The sequence below is a fragment of the Ascaphus truei genome, chromosome 5, assembly GCF_040206685.1.
Source record: "Ascaphus truei isolate aAscTru1 chromosome 5, aAscTru1.hap1, whole genome shotgun sequence".
Lineage (NCBI taxonomy): Eukaryota > Metazoa > Chordata > Amphibia > Anura > Ascaphidae > Ascaphus > Ascaphus truei.
The window spans coordinates 7,938,149-7,957,126 of NC_134487.1; the positions used below are offsets into that span (position 1 = coordinate 7,938,149).

The 18,978-nt window shown below is 48.3% G+C and overlaps 1 protein-coding gene across 2 annotated transcripts in view; it reads right to left on the reverse strand.

The window, feature by feature from the left end:
* SND1 (staphylococcal nuclease and tudor domain containing 1) overlaps positions 1–18,978 on the reverse strand; it is an 810,790-nt gene that overhangs the window by 430,033 nt on the left and 361,779 nt on the right. For both annotated transcript variants that reach the window (XM_075599279.1, XM_075599278.1), the window contains exon 13: positions 2,490–2,600. In XM_075599279.1, coding sequence (XP_075455394.1) covers positions 2,490–2,600 — 111 coding nt within the window. The remainder of the gene's footprint in view (positions 1–2,489; positions 2,601–18,978) is intronic.

Consider the following 18,978-nt stretch of genomic DNA (forward strand, 5'->3'; position numbering starts at 1 on the left):
CCATACAATGTCCCCCTTCCAACACTACCAATACCATACAATGTTCCCCTTCCTACACTACCAATACCATACAATGTTCCCTTCCTACACTACCAATACCATACAATGTTCCCTTCCTACACTACCAATACCATACAAGGTTCCCCTTCCCACACTACCAATACCATACAATGTTCCCCTTCCTACACTACCAATACCATACAATGTTCCCTTCCTACACTACCAATACCATACAATGTTCCCCTTCCCAACACTACCAATACCATACAATGTTCCCTTCCTACACTACAAATAATATACAATGTTCCCCTTCCTACACTACAAATAATATACAATGTTCCCCTTCCCAACACTACCAATACCATACAATGTTCCCTTCCTACACTACAAATAATATACAATGTTCCCCTTCCTACACTACCAATACCATACAATGTTCCCTTCCTACACTACCAATACCATACAATGTTCCCTTCCTACACTACCAATACCATACAAGGTTCCCCTTCCCACACTACCAATACCATACAATGTCCCCCTTCCTACACTACCAATACCATACAATGTTTCCTTCCTACACTACCAATACCATACAAGGTTCCCCTTCCTACACTACCAATACCATACAATGTCCCCCTTCCTACACTACCAATACCATACAATGTTCCCCTTCCTACACTACCAATACTATACAATGTTCCCCTTCCCACACTACCAATACCACACAATGTTCCCCTTCCCACACTACCAATACCATACAATGTTCCCCTTCCCACACTACCAATACTATACAATGTTCCCCTTCCCACACTACCAATACTATACAATGTTCCCTTCCTACACTACCAATACCATACAATGTTCCCCTTCCCACACTACCAATACCATACAATGTTCCCCTTCCCACACTACCAATACCATACAATGTTCCCCTTCCTACACTACCAATACCATACAATGTTCCCCTTCCCACACTACCAATACCACACAATGTTCCCCTTCCCACACTACCAATACCATACAATGTTCCCCTTCCCACACTACCAATACCATACAATGTTCCCCTTCCCACACTACCAATACTATACAATGTTCCCCTTCCTACACTACCAATACCATACAATGTTCCCCTTCCTACACTACCAATACCATACAATGTTCCCCTTCCCACACTACCAATACCATACAATGTTCCCTTCCTACACTACCAATACCATACAATGTTCCCCTTCCCACACTACAAATACCATACAATGTTCCCCTTCCTACACTACCAATACCATACAATGTTCCCCTTCCCACACTACCAATACCATACAATGTTCCCCTTCCTACACTACCAATACCATACAATGTTCCCCTTCCTACACTACCAATACCATACAATGTTCCCCTTCCCACACTACCAATACTATACAATGTTCCCCTTCCCACACTACCAATACCATACAATGTTCCCCTTCCCACACTACCAATACCATACAATGTTCCCTTCCTACACTACCAATACCATACAATGTCCCCCTTCCTACACTACCAATACCATACAATGTTCCCCTTCCAACACTACCAATACCATACAATGTTCCCTTCCTACACTACCAATACCATACAATGTTCCCCTTCCCACACTACCAATACCATACAATGTTCCCCTTCCTACACTACCAATACCATACAATGTTCCCCTGCATAGACACACGTCGGGAACAAAACTGCTGCAGCCAAACGCATGAGGCGTGACTTGTGCAGTGCCGGAAGGTTTCAAATGTAATACATTGTGTCATAAACCCAGTAGCACCCCAAATGACACACACTTAGTGGGCTTGGGGTTTGAGCGTGTTGTGTATGCCTACTGTAAAGCAAAACACCATACTATTGATTAGTATGGCATAGAGACGCCTTCATTAAGAGAACACCATATTATTGATTAGTATGGTATAGACTCGAGAGACGCCTTCATTAAGAGAACACCATATTATTGATTAGTATGGTACAGAGACGCCTTCATTAAGAGAACGCACAGATTAGTAGCTGATACCACACAGGAAAAGGAAGAGACGGAAGACGAGGGGAAGAACGGTCAGCTGTTTCTGTATTGAAAGGTACATTGTTTGTTTGAGTTATTCCACGTGTCCCTTAACCCTCCTCTGCAATTCCCTTTAACAGTGACTAGAATAAACAGGCTGCACTGTATGACGATTCCAAGTATTGTAGTGCTCTAGTTAAAATGTTAGGCCAGCTCCTTCCCTGCTCCCATTAACTACTGCACCAGCCCCCACTAAAGCTGTAATACTCGTGCAACGCCCTATGCACGTCACTGCAGTCTTCCACACATTCTACTGTGTTACTGCATACGTTGGCGCCATAGAGAAATTATGTCAACGCACAATCCAGGTCCAACTGGCACTGAAGGAGTTAAGCTGCACAGCACATATTAAAAGTGCTATGCGCCAGCCAGCGGGTTTGGTGAACAGGTCCGTTCTTACCGTGCCTCTGCCGCGAGCAGCTCGTCGTAGTGAGAGGAGCGCTGGTCGTCATCCTGTCTGTAGCGGATCACAGTGGCCAGGCCTTTGCTCACCAGCGCTTCTGCAATGTTTCTGTAACACAAGATAACACAACACAGTGTTAGCCCAACACCTGCGAGGCAATTACCGACGCGTTCCGAGCCCAACACCTGCGAGGCAATTACCGACGCGTTCCGAGCCCAACACCTGCGAGGCAATTACCGACGCGTTCCGAGCCAACACCTGCGAGCCAATTACCGACGCGTTCCGAGCCAACTACTGCAGCCAAGTGCGAGGGGTTCCGTTACATGGCACCTTATAATAAACCAGATGTAGCAGACATTATGGCAAAGCGCTCTCTCTCGAGGGGGGGGGGGGGGGGTTTGGACACACGACACTATGCACCAGCGGGGGAAGCAGGCATTGTGTTGTGCTGCGATATTGTCTACAGCTGTCAAGAACTTTGAAAAATGATTATATATATATATATATATATATATATATATATATATATATATATATTTTTTTTTTTGTAAAGGCTTTTTACAATCTTGGGCTCAACAAAAGTAATCCAATAATTTGTCCGTTCCCAAAGCTACAGCTAAACGTTTTCTTCATTAACTTGTAAAGTAACAGAGATATTTTTAGTATAAGACCCAAGATAGGGTCTTGGATAGGATCCTGCGATATGCATTCACTGTGGATGTGCAATGATGACCATATAAGTCCTAAAGATATATTGGCTCGTATAGAATAAGGATATAGTAGGTGAATTAGCCAACTTATACACAAACTCCTATATAACTCATGTAAGGGTCATAACAAAAAATACAATTATTTTGAAACCTTAATAGAAATGCATGTGCATATATACAGTGATAAATACAAGTCCTCCATGATAGGGGGTTGGCGGCCGACCAGCGCGCAATACAGATGGGTATTTGGTACCGCTGCAGGACTAGTGCTCAGAGTAGGGTGTATAGAGTATACGCTGCCGGTGCAGCTAGAACGGGAACATTTAATACAGATATCACTTCCAAGTTCCCAGCTCCACTGATACAGTGTCTCTCAAACCCATAGCATAGATCTAATCACATAGGTATAATGGTGACATAACCCTATTAATGATTAGGATAACACATGGCCAGTATATGCTGATGGGTGTCACCCGTTTATGCATCCATGATTGGCGTTGGCAGCAATTAGTACAGAAAACTCAAAGTGAAAGCTGGTAGCAAAAGTGCTAAACATGGTAACACCCCCGCATACCTTTCTGTGTGTGTACGTACGTGTAAGTAGGATAAAACATACATGTCACAGCAGTATAACCGTTTGCAGGATAGTTCCACACTCTTCAATGCTCCTAATGCAACAAAGTGCCCTTCAGCATAGATACAATAAATCTAGGTGCCCAATAAAACAGCTGTCCGGGCCGTATGAGGAAGACTCCTCTCCCTGATGAAGTGCGCGCGCGTCACGCCAAACGGAGTCAGGGAATTGTTTGATGTCACGACGGTGACGTCCAGGGGAGTGGCGGCTTGATACACTCACGGTCAGTACAGCTGTTTTATTGGGCACTTAGAGCCCTAGATTTATTGCATCTATGCAGAAGGGCACTTTGTATCCAATGTTCCCGTTCTAGCTGCACCGGCAGCGTATACTCTATACACCCTGCTCTGAGGACTAGTCCTGCAGCGGTACCAAATACCCATCTGTATTGCGCGCTGGTCGGCCGCCAACCCCCTATCATGGAGGACTTGTATTTATCACGGTATATATGTATATGAATTTCTATTAAGGGTTCAATAAAATTGTATTATTTTTTGTTATGACCCTTACATAATCTATATAGGAGTTGGTGTATAAGTTAGCTAATTCACCTACTATATCCTTATTCTATACCAAGATAATATATGTTATTTAGGACTTATATGGCCATCATTGCACAGCCACAGCGAGTGCATATTGTAGGAACTTTTGTGGACCTTACCGTGGGTCTTATAGTAAATTTGTGATTTTTTTGCTACTTGCACCCTGAATTGAGTATCCTGCGAAATATTTTCAATATTGTTAATAGCTCGAGCAACATTGGTCATTTTGTGTGTATATAAAGTAACGAAGATGCCAATTAGCTGATAACAAGCATTCTGCAGTGGCGAAGGCAACGAAAACATTATTCACATGATACAAATAAGTACTATTGGATCTTCACATCCTGTACACTGAGAAGTTGTTTCAAGTGTATATACCAGTCCAGTCCTCAAGGGCCACCAACAGGTCAGGTTTTCAGGATAGCCCTGCTTCAGCACAGCTGGTGCAGTCTTCGACTAAGCCACTGATTGAGCTACTTGTGCGGAAGCAGTGATATCCTGAAAACCTGACCTGTTGGTGGCCGGTGAGGACGGGAGTTGGCCGCCCCTAGTCTATATACATATTTATAACAGGTTTTACCAGGAAGTTACATAGTTACATAGTATTGCATACTGTAGTTACATACTGTAGTATCGCATACTGTAGTTACATACTGTAGTATCGCATACTGTAGTTACATAGTATTGCATACTGTAGTTACATAGTATTGCATACTGTAGTTACATAGTATTGCATACTGTAGTTACATAGTATTGCATACTGTAGTTACATAGCATTGCATACTGTAGTTACATAGTATTGCATACTGTAGTTACATAGTATTGCATACTGTAGTTACATAGTATTGCATACTGTAGTTACATAGTTACATAGTATTGCATACTGTAGTTACATAGTTACATAGTATTGCATACTGTAGTTACATAGTTACATAGTATTGCATACTGTAGTTACATAGTATTGCATACTGTAGTTACATAGTATTGCATACTGTAGTTACATAGTATTGCATACTGTAGTTACATAGTATTGCATACTGTAGTTACATAGTATTGCATACTGTAGTTACATAGTTACATAGTATTGCATACTGTAGTTACATAGTTACATAGTATTGCATACTGTAGTTACATAGTTACATAGTATTGCATACAGGCATACCCCGCTTTAAGTACACTCACTTTAAGTACACTCGCGAGTAAGTACATATCGCCCAATAAGCAAACAGCAGCTCGCGCATGCGCCTGTCAGCACGTCCTGAACAGCAATACCGGCTCCCTACCTGTACCGAAGCTGTGCGCAAGCGGGGAGACTATAGAGCCTGTTACAAATGCGTTATTTACATCAGTTCTGCACGTATATGATGATTGCAGTACAGTACATGCATCGATAAGTGGGAAAAGGTAGTGCTTCACTTTAAGTACATTTTCGCTTTACATACATGCTCCGGTCCCATTGCGTACGTTAATGCGGGGTATGCCTGTGTTACATAGTTACATACATGCTCCGGTCCCATTGCGTACGTTAATGCGGGGTATGCCTGTGTTACATAGTTACATACATGCTCCGGTCCCATTGCGTACGTTAATGCGGGGTATGCCTGTGTTACATAGTTACATACATGCTCCGGTCCCATTGCGTACGTTAATGCGGGGTATGCCTGTGTTACATAGTTACATACATGCTCCGGTCCCATTGCGTACGTTAATGCGGGGTATGCCTGTGTTACATAGTTACATACATGCTCCGGTCCCATTGCGTACGTTAATGCGGGGTATGCCTGTGTTACATAGTTACATACATGCTCCGGTCCCATTGCGTACGTTAATGCGGGGTATGCCTGTGTTACATAGTTACATACACGCTCTGGTCCCATTGCGTACGTTAATGCGGGGTATGCCTGTGTTACATAGTTACATACATGCTCCGGTCCCATTGCGTACGTTAATGCGGGGTATGCCTGTTACATAGTTACATACACGCTCTGGTCCCATTGCGTACGTTAATGCGGGGTATGCCTGTGTTACATAGTTACATACATGCTCCGGTCCCATTGCGTACGTTAATGCGGGGTATGCCTGTGTTACATAGTTACATAGTAGATAAGGTTGAAACCTGTGCCACATTTATACGACAGATCCTTTACAGTGAGAGTTACCTCTCGTTTTCCAGTATGTCCTGGGCATAGAGTTATGATGACAAATAATACATGGTTACATTAAGTATATACAAGACATTGCACGCACAGTAAGAGATAGTATATATTATAGGCGTATATAACAGTTACAGACCAGGTAACAATGTGAGAGCGCTTTAGTTATGAAAGCACTTAGCCTGCTGGCGGCTGCGCGTCTCCGGCAGACTGTTGCTGTTGTGGGGTGCACTTTAAGCCCCTTTTTGAAACCGCATGCATCCTGGAAAGGTTGTGCCACGCCTCTGGAGCTAAACCCCCTTATTCCTGAGAAAGGCGGTACCGGATTTAAAACGTCCTACCGAACCTCGCGGTCGCGCCTCTCCTTTGGACGACTTGTTGCCACATTGAATCCCCCATGAGGGAGCACGGATACCTTTCACCGGTAAGTGAGAGGGGGGCCAGAGCCAAAAAACAGATTGGTTCAGGCACAGAGGAGCACCCAACCCCAATATCATCAATCTATCGAAAAGGTTTGCAGAATGGGACCTGTGAGCTCTTTACCCGGGATGCAGATTATCTTTAGAATACAGTTCCACATAAACCTCGAAAAAAGGAAATCTGCACAATAAAATAAACGGTAATAATATATCTTTATTTATACAGCGCCTGTATTCCCAACGGGACGCAAAGCACTTCACAGTATTAGAGAGAGAAAACAAACTATAAAAGAAATAAAAACATAGGACGAGCAGAATACAGGTAGTCAAATCGCTGGGTAAACACGGGAGAGTCAGGACTGTCTTCAAAGAAAGGGGTCTCGGAACGGGTGGGTGGGGGGGCTGATTATATAGGCCTCTGATTATCATCAAAGCAATTATGAAATAAAGTGTTTCCATCTTCCAGACACGCAGCCGGTGCAGAGAACGTAGAGCAGGTGCCAATAACGGGCCTGGTTAGTGGGCAAGCAGGTCGCAGAATTCTGCTCCAGCTGCGTCTCCCTGAAGTCCCAGGTAAGGTGCAATGCAGGAGTCCAAGTGGGAAGGCACAAGGGCATAAGTCTGTGTCGGGAGATCCTCTATAAACTTTTCTGCTCACGCCCCCGTCTGCTCGCACCCCCTCCTTACCGGTTCTCTAGCTTCGGCGGCGTCGTGACGTCACGGCATCATGTGACACCGCGTTGCCAAAGAGGCGGCTGACAGCAGGTAAGAGAAGTTAGAGGCCTCGCGCCTTCCCCGGCGTTTCATTTAAATGCCTTGGGAAAGAGTGCGGGGCCTCTGCACCCACCATGCCCCCCTAGAAAATCCCATGCCCCCCAGTTTTTGGCATCCCTGCTCTAGGGTAACAAAGTATCTACCCCTGGCTGTGTTACTCGGGTAAAACACTGGAGGACTGGATCGCAGCCGACCCCTAACATTAAAGTGTTAAGGCGCAATCGGGACGCCACACGCGGTTAAGAGTTTAGCAACTGGGAGGTCTTGAATTTTAAGGCCAGTTGGCTGACCACGTTGCAGTCCTGTTGCCGGCAAACGGCGAGCACCCGTCTTATCAGGATTCAACCGCAGCCTGAGGTCGGTAATGCGTCCTTAGCACCCAGTACAAAAAGGACACGTCGCGTTTGTGTGGATCAATATATTTCCCAGTGTCTCTCAGGCAATGAAGTAAAACTGCCACTCTCCGAGCGTCGGGATCGTAAAATAAACCATAACCTCCAATGTGTGCTGGCGAACATCAGCCCATTGACTTGCCGGTTACAAGCACAATACAATAAGCGACATTGTAATAAGGGAGAGGTTGTAACGAGGACATCCCAACTTTCCAAGTACAAAAGGCAGGAGTCATTTAAGGAGGAAACTAATTGCAACACCGGCGAGAAAGTGGGAGTAAAAACCATTGCCGTGTCCTATAATTCAACCCCATTACCAGCACGGCAATGTCTCACCGTATCCGGAGCTATCCTTAATGGCAACTTCAAAACCTCTTAAGAAATGCACAGAAACGGAGTCATGGATCAAGACGCTGGAATAAAGAAAGCGGAACATTAATGAATGTGTTGCCTGTATTACATGCGGGGGGGGGAAAGTGCTAATCTATTCCGGAAATGGTTTCGTTTTTTTAAAACACAAAAACAAGTAGATTTCAGTAGAAAGTTTTGTGAAAATGTAAAAGGGACAATCCTTTGTAGCAGGTAAATAAGGATATATTATTTTAGTTACTTCGAGTGGCGATCTTCCACAAAAAGATTCCGCCGCCTTGAAGTAACTTATTTGCCTCCTGTTACAAAATGATTATACCTCTGCTTACAGGGTCTGCTAAACGCAAGTGTATCGGCTACTTCTGGCAGGTCGCCTCTTCATTATTCCGCAAACAAAGAACCGAACAATGTATCCGTGGGTTTCAGGACTGGCCAACAGTCTCATCAGCACAAGACATAAGATAAAGATTGTAACACAAAAACATTCAACACTCGTTTACCACAGGCATTTTCATTTAGAAAAATACCTGTATTTGAGCGCCATGTAACGTCACTGTCCCTAGTTTGGCAGAAAACCCTCCTGGTAAGACCACGACGCAGGACTGTCCCCAGAGGGACTGTGGCAGGCGGCAATGGGATTAAACCTGACCTGCCTGGTCCCACTGTGCAGTGGCTACAGCTTCCGGGAACCCAAAGGGTTAATGTTTTTTTGTTTTTTTTAAACTCGCTGCCCATTTAAAACATCTATGAATAACTTTTATGTTGGGCGATAAAAGACGTAACACGCTGTAAAGAATCCGGACAAATATATTCAAAAACAAGCAATAATTACGGCTAGAAGAGGCATTGCATGCAAATGTGGCATTTTGCTCTAATCAGAGACATAACACACTGCTCAAGCTAATTACCACTGCAGCCTGGTCACCCTGCTCAGGAGTGCAGCGCTGAGCAGGCGTCTGTAGCAGGGGCGGCCAACCCCAGTCCTCAAGGGGCCACCAGCAGGTCAGGCTTTCAGGATATCCCTGCTTCAGCACAGGTGGCTCGGTCGAAGACTGCACCACCTGTGCTGAAGCAGGGATAACATAAAAACCTGAGCTGTTGGTTGCCCTTGAGGACCGGGGTTGCTCACCCCCTGGTATACAGCCTCTCTGAAAGCAATCTTCGCATTCCCAGCGTGTGCCAGTTCTGTAAGGAATCCGTGCAGGCGCCGGGAGCCGCTGAGCAAAAGTAATTATTCTCAAAGTACTTCTGACATTTCGGAATTCTGCGTGTGTCACGTTGTCGCACCTTGCAGACGGCGGGACCGGCCTCTCCGCAAACCGCCACAGCCTTTCTTCCTGCACGCACTCCCGGATCGCTTTTTCACATCAAAACCGAGACATTCCATACGTTCCCAGCAATGTAATTATCCACGCCGCCGATCGATCCGTTCTCCCGTGAACGGTCCTGCTCCCCGGGGCACACAATATGGCCGCCTAGTTCAAAAGAGGAAGTGCTGTGGCTTCCTAAATAGTTGCTAAAGCAACTCAATGATGCTTAATACATAAAAAAAAATCATTAAAAAGAGCATGAAGTGGGGAAAAGTGCACGAAGGATTATCAAACACTACAGAACTGATTGTTTTGTTTTTTTTTTAAGAAACAGGATTTTGAATGAAATGTGTGAACGCGAGTATGGGGGAGGGGAGGAAAAGCTGTCACACAAGTGAAGCCGTTTTCAGATGGATGCTGTGCGGTATCGCAGGAAGAGCGAGATTAGGAAACGAAAAACATATCTGGCTGACTGACAGTCGTAGTTTCAAAAATCACTGGAGAGGAGACGCATCACAAGGGAGAGACGCGAGCCATAAATCATAGCGAGAATCTGCGCGCAGTGACGCGGCAACATGGGGGTGCCAGAGAGCCTGCCGGGCCCAAGGGAAAAGCAGGCTCACTGTACAGCTCGAGTAGCTGGTCAAACAGAAAGCGGGGGTCTTTGCAGACGCCGTGGAAGGCAGCGATTAGTGACTGAGCGCGTGACGTCACTATCGCGAAACGCGCACTCTGCCAGTGTGATTTCACGCGCGACAGGGAAGACAAAGTGCTGCACTGTGATTGGTTGCCGCAAGTCGCTTGACGCGGCCGTCGCATCTAAAAACAAATCCATTTGTCTCCTCTGGATTCAGCCTCTCCGTCGCGCTTCTGCACGGTCGCAGTCACGCCCACTATGCGCAGCTTCATTGGAATCCAGTTATTTGTTCCGGCGGTGCGCACAATTACGCACGCGGTCGCCGGCACCATAATCGCAGCCTAAGACGGCGAGGAGAAGATTATAGGGGACCACATTAAAATGGACACGAAGCCAACAGTGACACTGTGCGCTCATTTGCATGTCATTACCCAGAATCCCTGGCTGCAGTGGAAGCACTGTATGTGAAGAGATAATGGAGGCAGGACAGGGTTGCAGACCTGCCAGACGTGGGAATGTGCGCAGACGTGGGAATGTGCGCAGACGTGGGAATGTGCGCAGACGTGGGAATGTGCGCAGACGTGGGAATGTGCGCAGACGTGGGAATGTGCGCAGACGTGGGATTTGTGTCGCAACTTTGGAAACAGACGAAAGGGGATAAATTTCCGAGTGAGGGAACGAATAAAAACGTAAGATCTAGTTTTATAGCAATAGAAATAAAGCATGGCGATACTTTCCAGTTCTGGGGGAGACTTTAGCCCCCGGCGGAGCTCTTCCTAGAGCCCTGGCAAATATTGATGAGCGTTTGCAGACAGGTTTACCAAACACTTTGGCCAAAGGGTTAAACTAAATGACCCTATTTCAAGAGAATATATAAGTATTTTACTGTGTATCTCTGTGACGTTGGATGTAGCATTGGGCTTCTCTGTCACGTTGGATGTAGCATTGGGCTTCTCTGTCACGTTGGATGTAGCATTGGGCTTCTATGTCACGTTGGATGTAGCATTGGGCTTCTCTGTCACGTTGGATGTAGCATTGGGCTTCTCTGTCACGTTGGATGTAGCATTGGGCTTCTCTGTCACGTTGGATGTAGCATTGGGCTTCTCTGTCACGTTGGATGTAGCATTGGGCTTCTCTGTCACGTTGGATGTAGCATTGGGCTTCTCTGTCACGTTGGATGTAGCATTGGGCTTCTCTGTCACGTTGGATGTAGCATTGGGCTTCTGTCACGTTGGATGTAGCATTGGGCTTCTCTGTCACGTTGGATGTAGCATTGGGCTTCTGTCACGTTGGATGTAGCATTGGGCTTCTCTGTCACGTTGGATGTAGCATTGGGCTTCTGTCACGTTGGATGTAGCATTGGGCTTCTCTGTCACGTTGGATGTAGCATTGGGCTTCTCTGTCACGTTGGATGTAGCATTGGGCTTCTGTCACGTTGGATGTAGCATTGGGTTTCTCTGTCACGTTGGATGTAGCATTGGGTTTCTCTGTCACGTTGGATGTAGCATTGGGCTTCTCTGTCACGTTGGATGTAGCATTGGGCTTCTGTCACGTTGGATGTAGCATTGGGCTTCTCTGTCGGCTGTTGTATAGGTTTACCAAACCACCAGCAATGGCCTTAAACAACCCAGGGAATGGATCCGCTGCCTGGACGTCGAAGCAAAGGATGGACCGGTCACCATGGTACTAGATACATTTCCCTCCCGCCGATTAAACATTACTGAATGTGATACAAACCGCATGCGTCTGGCCCTCAAATCCCTGCCGGCCACAGAGAAATCCCTCCGCAGAACTTACCCTTTGCTGGAATCTAATCTGATAACCAACAGGTACATCTTTCCAGAAGATACAGCATGCCCCTTATATGAGACGGGGCGAGTCTCTTTGGAGTCGGGCTGTGCAACTGGTTCTCCAACAGTACCAGACCAGAAATCATTAGGAGGCTTACAAACGTCTTCTTCTAATGTAATTGTAGGTACATTTAAAAAAATATGGATGTATGTCAACATGTTATACCATTTGTATGGTGTGTGCGTAAAGACACACACACACACACACACACACACACACACACACACACACACACACACACACACCTTAACGTGCGAGTGCGTGTGTGACAAATTGTACTTCGCAGCCTAGTATGACATTAGCAGGGGCAGAGTATTTAAGGGTCACATGCCCTCTGGCGGCGCCAGGCGACGGGCGCTGACAGAGGCTCGTACCGAAGAATTCTGAATTATTTCAAAGTTGCAGCAGAACAGGCTGCATCGTATTATTATTATTATTACAGGATTGAAGCTGGGGATCTCGGGAGCTGATCCGTGTAATTTGAGCCCCGGGGACCCCCTGCTTCCAGAGATACTTACCTCTGTATGGGGCAGCACCAGATGACGCCACGGCTTCCTATTGGCCCGCGGGACATTTAAAGCCGCCATTTTGTTAGGCACAAAGTTCCCTAGCTACAGAGATATTGGCACCGCTACAAAAGGTAAGTATCTCTGGAGACAGGGGGTTCCCGGAGCGGGAATTAAAACAGTTCAGCTCCGAAGACCCCCTGCTTCAATCCTGTAATTAAATCCACCCCCCCTGCAATACAGCCTGTAGTCTGGCACCGATAGGGCAGAATTGATAAAAAAATACTCACACTAATTTGTCAGTGTACTCCAAGCACTTGTGCTACACAACGATATTTACACAAGTAGCGGATATTGTGCCTTTCCGTGGGCACAGCGCAGGAAAACGATAACTTTTAGGGGGGAAAAGATTTGGGAATGTCGCTACGAGACAATAAATCTGTAGAAAAAAGGCATACTACGAGTTTTGCACCCTGCGAGATTTAACGCCCACAGAGGGATTTATTTCCTTTCGGTCAGCCGTAGAACTGCTCCCCCCGTGCTTGTGAACTCCATTTGGGCCACGCTCCATACCTAGAGATGTACGAATTGCCACCAGTTAAAGTGACATGTCTTCTCCCGCAATTCCCTGCCCACGAGACATCACGCCGGAATTAAAACGCTCTGCGCCATGCTGCGCTATTCCGTCAAGGTAAGAAGGGAATGTGGAAGGATGAAAAGAGGATTGAACAGCGCACGGAGAGGTTAAAAGGTCGCAGAACGTCCTGGTCCCATGTTACAGCCAGCATCTCGGACAGAACCAGAACACTGCTGAACCTTTTGGCTGCCAGGCAGCGCCTCCAATGTGTTCCAACTGCCGCAGAAAGGGTTAACTCCGACCGCAACGTGTGCGCCCGTGAAAGGAGGGGGCTCCGAACCCCACTTACAAAAACAGTCCATTCTGTAGCAAAAAGGATTACCAGTTAAAAGACCATCATCTGTCGTGTTTTAAAGCCGATTCCCCGGGGGGGTGGGGGGGGGGGGGGGGGCTGACCCCTTGTCAACAGGTTACGCTGTAAATGTTAAACGTAAAAATTACTACCAATTATTTCCCCGCTTTGTGCAGGAATCAGGACGCCAGAGTATGTTCTGCCGGCAAGTATACAGCCCCAAGCAATTAATCACTATGAAAAAACACATTACAGCTCTCAGGTTTATAATTAAACAATGAAATACGGGAGAGGCAACGGACAACATTTTAAGGGCAATTAGGAGACGCTGCGGGGGTGGGAGGGGAATATATAGAAATTAGGCTGACCTCTTAACCCCGCCGTTTGTAATAGTTGCTGAGATCTAGAAATCAGACAGAGAACCCACACGGATGCAACTTTAAAAAGACCGGTAACCATAGCAATCGCTGCACTCCAAATCCCGTTCAGCCCTCGCCGCGGGGCGAAGCCAATCACCGCGCGCTCTCCTGCAGGTTTAGAGAACTCCGCATCCGACATTTACCTCTAAACAAACGCGTTCGGGAGGCTAAGGAAGGGGTCACCGCGGTGAGCAAAGAGTCCCATACAACCGCCGTCTCCCCGGTGCGAACAGGAGGGGAGAGAAAACGGGGAATTAAATGTATTTTTACTGCCTCTATCACCGCAGCGCAGTCACGCCGGCCTCGCGGGGGGCTCTGCACAAGAGAGCAGTCACGCCAGCCTCGCGGGGAGCTCTGCACGAGAGCGCAGTCACGCCAGCATCCCGGGGGGGCTCTGCACGAGAGCGCAGTCACGCCGGCCTCGCGGGGGGCTCTGCACGAGAGAGCAGTCACGCCAGCCTCGCGGGGGGCTCTGCACGAGAGAGCAGTCACGCCGGCCTCGCGGGGGGCTCTGCACGAGAGAGCAGTCACGCCAGCCTCGCGGAGGGCTCTGCACGAGAGCGCAGTCACGCCGGCCTCGCGGGGGGCTCTGCACGAGAGCGCAGTCACGCCAGCCTCCCGGGGGGCTCTGCACGAGAGCGCAGTCACGCTAGCCTCGCGGGGAGCTCTGCACGAGAGCGCAGTCACGCCAGCCTCCCGGGGGGCTCTGCACGAGAGCGCAGTCACGCCAGCCTCGCGGGAGGCTCTGCACGAGAGCGCTGTCACGCCAGCCTCCCGGGGGGCTCTGCACGAGAGCGCAGTCACACCAGCATCCCGGGGGGGCTCTGCACGAGAGCGCAGTCACGCCGGCCTCCCGCCCGGGGGGCTCCGCACGAGAGCGCAGTCACGCCAGCCTCGCTGGGGGCTCTGCACGAGAGCGCAGTCACGCCAGCCTCGCGGGGGGCTCCGCACGAGAGCGCAGTCACGCCAGCCTCGCGGGGGGCTCCGCACAAGAGCGCAGTCACGCCAGCCTCCGCACGAGAGCGCAGTCACGCCAGCCTCGCGGGGGGCTCTGCACGAGAGCGCGGTCACGCCAGCATCCCGGGGGGCTCTGCACGAGAGCGCTGCTGGAATCAAAGAGCTGTAAACAGGAGCACGACTGATATCTCAATTAGTACACACACACACACACACACACACACACACACACACACACACACACACACACACACACACACACACACACACACACACACACAGTCAGAAACAGGGCACGCACAAAACAAAATAAAAAATAAGGGTAAAGGAAGGGTGCATACTGTCCAAAATCTCAACGTTTCGGTTCCCACTCGGACCCCTCTAAAGAAGAAAAACAGAAATAATAATAATAATAATTATATATATATATTTTAAAGTAGAGGTATCAGTACCGTGTTAGCCGAGCTTCAATAATCAAGAAATAAATAGATGATACCGTTCTGTGGCTAGCGATATATATTTTAAATAAAGACATTCCCTGTGGTCAGCTCATTCCGTGTTTTTCTCCACTCAGCAGACATGTTTATTTTTGTTCGGAAAGCTAAAGATTCAGCAGTTTTGTCCGGGAAAAGAAGCGCAGCGAAGTTTAACCGTGTCCATGTCAGAAGGCCCCAGCAATCTCTCCGCGCATCACAGCAGAGCAGTGACATGTTACAGGCGTGACACGCAAGCGATCCGTGCTTCTAAACACGCAAGACAGACCCCAGCATTGTGAGGCTGACCAACGTGGCTTTGTCCAGCACAAGAACATGGAATTAGTTTAGTTGCCCCTCGGTGCCCCAGAGCGACGGGCCTGCGCCGGCGCCGGGGAAGAGACATGCGCAGATCACATATGTGAGCCCGGCAAAGCAGCGGGGAGGATTCACACCTTCAGAAAGGGAGGGCATCAATTTGTACATTGTATCACTAGATTACAAGCCTTCAGCCACCAGAGAGACTGCCCGTGGTCATTTAAATGAGCGCATTAAAGGGATACCTTCAATTATTATCAGGCCTTCTAGCTGGAGAACGGCAAAACTGCAAAAAATTGGCATGCACCAATATCTAAGGCTGCGGCCATGCTAGCGCTGAGCGTGCGGCAACTTGACGAGTTTAGTTTCTGTATTTCAAACTGTCCCGCCCCCGCTCAAGCAGTGCGCGGGCACGCACGCTCACTCAAGCTTGGCGCTTGAGTAGACCAAAAAAATGGTCTTTCAAGCGCACGCGACTTGCCTGCAACGCCCCTCCCTCCCCCCCGCGCTTGCGAAATGGCCAGGACACCCGACGCTCATGCTTGGAGAGCTGGTGACATCTCCACTCAAGCATGAGCGCGGTCAGCGCCAGCGGGGCCGCAGCCTTAGGCTGGAATTAAACCGCTTGCTTGTGAGTGCGAGCGCAAGCCGCGCAGCGTGGCTCTAGCACAAGCGATCTGTGAACTCTCATGGAAAGCGATGTTAAGGTGATGGGGGGGGGGGGGGGGGTAAACGGGGGGAGGGTTGTGATGTCACGCGGCTGGTTGGCCCTCATTGGCTGACCCGCCGCCGTGACCATCGCACCAACAAAAAAAAAATCTTTGTTTTTTGAAAATGCGGTCCTGTCATCGCGCTCTGTCGTGCGCGCGAGCAATGGGGGCAGCTTCATAGGGAGTCTGCAATTTGGTTTTGCCGCCGCTCACGCGCACACAAGCACGGAGTATAAGCTCAGCCTTATCAAGAGAATAAGCTTTGCCCCAAGTCCACAGAATGCGTTGCGACATTTCGGGAAAGCTGGGTAGTTCCCATGATTCTCAGTAATGTTCATTTAAGAGGAGCAGGGAAACAAACTGAAGGAGGTTTACAACAAATAAACATGCGTATTCACGCGTTCCACAACCCTTCCTTTCCCCCATTATACCATAGCACGCAATGCGTCCACTGCAGCCAGGGATTCTGGGTAATGGCATGCAAATGAGCGACACCGTGTGTTTTCAGGAAGTTTACAAAACTAAGCGTATTTCAGTAAAAACAAATGTAAAAACCCTTCGCTATTGTACAAACACACGGCATCGGAATACATGCTCAGGAACATTCGGGCGCCGGCCCGGGAAACCGCTCACGTCCTTACTCTAACCTCCTGCGCTCCGGCTGGTGCTGACAGGAGGATTTTTCATTCTGGCAGGGTAGCAGGAATGAAGTATCAGTGAGAAAATACTGTTCATTTAATGGTCGGCTTTAGTGTCTGAAACATGCTTTGTGGCCTGTGAAGCAGTCACATTCCAACAGGCCAGCAGGGGGGGAGCGGGGAGGGGGGGAAGGAGGGAGCGGGGAGGGAAGGAGGGAGCGGGGAGGGAAGGAGGGAGCGGGGAGGGAAGGAGGGAGCGGGGAGGGAAGGAGGGAGTGAGAGGGGGGGGGGTAAAGAGCATGGAGGGAGCGGGGAGGGAAGGAGGGAGCGAGAGGTGGTAGTGGGGGGGGGGGGGGGGCTGGAGTTACATGTGTTATATAGAGCACCCCATGTCTATTTAAACACATTCTCTGCCTTTGTTAAACACACATTGTTTCTGTTTGGGACTTTAAAATTTGAAAACCGCGCCGGTCACAAACCCCCAGGGAAACCAGACGTAAACCCTAAAACAGATCCCCTCCCCTGTGACACCGCCATGTTATCTATATGCATCCTGCTAAGATAATGCGCACGGTTTTCTGTCCCCGCTACATTAGCGCAGATAAACGCTTCTCTTTGCGTAACGACGGCTGCACGATTCCCGTGCAAACTTCCAGAACAAGGGTTTCAAGACTAAACAAACAGTAACGGTGATATAGGCTTATAAGATATATTATCTCTTAGGCTGTGCGTATAGTGCCCGCGGCGCGACGGGTGACGTCACCGCAGGCGAAAGTTATATTTCGGTTTGTGGCGACGGCGTGGGCTTCCGGGCATTTGATTTGTCACATGAGGCGACAGCCCTTCAAAAATCAAATATTCCCGGCTTCCAAAGTCCGCTCCGTCGCATTGCCGCCGTCGTACTTACTATAAGCGCACGCGGCGGCAATGTATTTGTTTTTGGGCGGCGGCGCCGCCGTCACCCGTCGCTGGCCTTACTATGCACGCAATGTCAGGTAAATAATCTATACCCTGCTCACTTAAGGGAACCATGTATCTGTCATCATAACTGTGCCCGGGACTGGGTGAGAACGAGAGGTAACTCTCACTGTATTACTGCCTGTAACACGTTATAACTCTGTGCCCAGGACACACGTGAGAACGAGAGGTAACTCTCACTGTATTACTGCCTGTAACACGTTATAACTCTGTGCCCAGGACATGCGTGAGAACGAGAGGTATCTCTCACTGTATTACTGCCTGTAACACGTTATAACTCTGTGCCCAGGACATGCGTGAGAACGAGAGGTAACTCTCACTGTATTACTGCCTGTAACACGTTATACCTCTGTGCCCAGGACATGCGTGAGAACGAGAGGTAACTCTCACTGTATTACTGCCTGTAACACGTTATAACTCTGTGCCTAGGACATGCGTGAGAACGAGAGGTAACTCTCACTGTATTACTGCCTGTAACACACGTTATAACTCTGTGCCCAGGACATGCGTGAGAACGAGAGGTAACTCTCACTGTATTACTGCCTGTAACACGTTATAACTCTGTGCCCAGGACATGTGTGAGAACGAGAGGTAACTCTCACTGTATTACTGCCTGTAACACATGTTATAACTCTGTGCCCAGGACATGCGTGAGAACGAGAGGTAACTCTCACTGTATTACTGCCTGTAACACACGTTATAACTCTGTGCCCAGGACATGTGTGAGAACGAGAGGTAACTCTCACTGTATTACTGCCTGTAACACG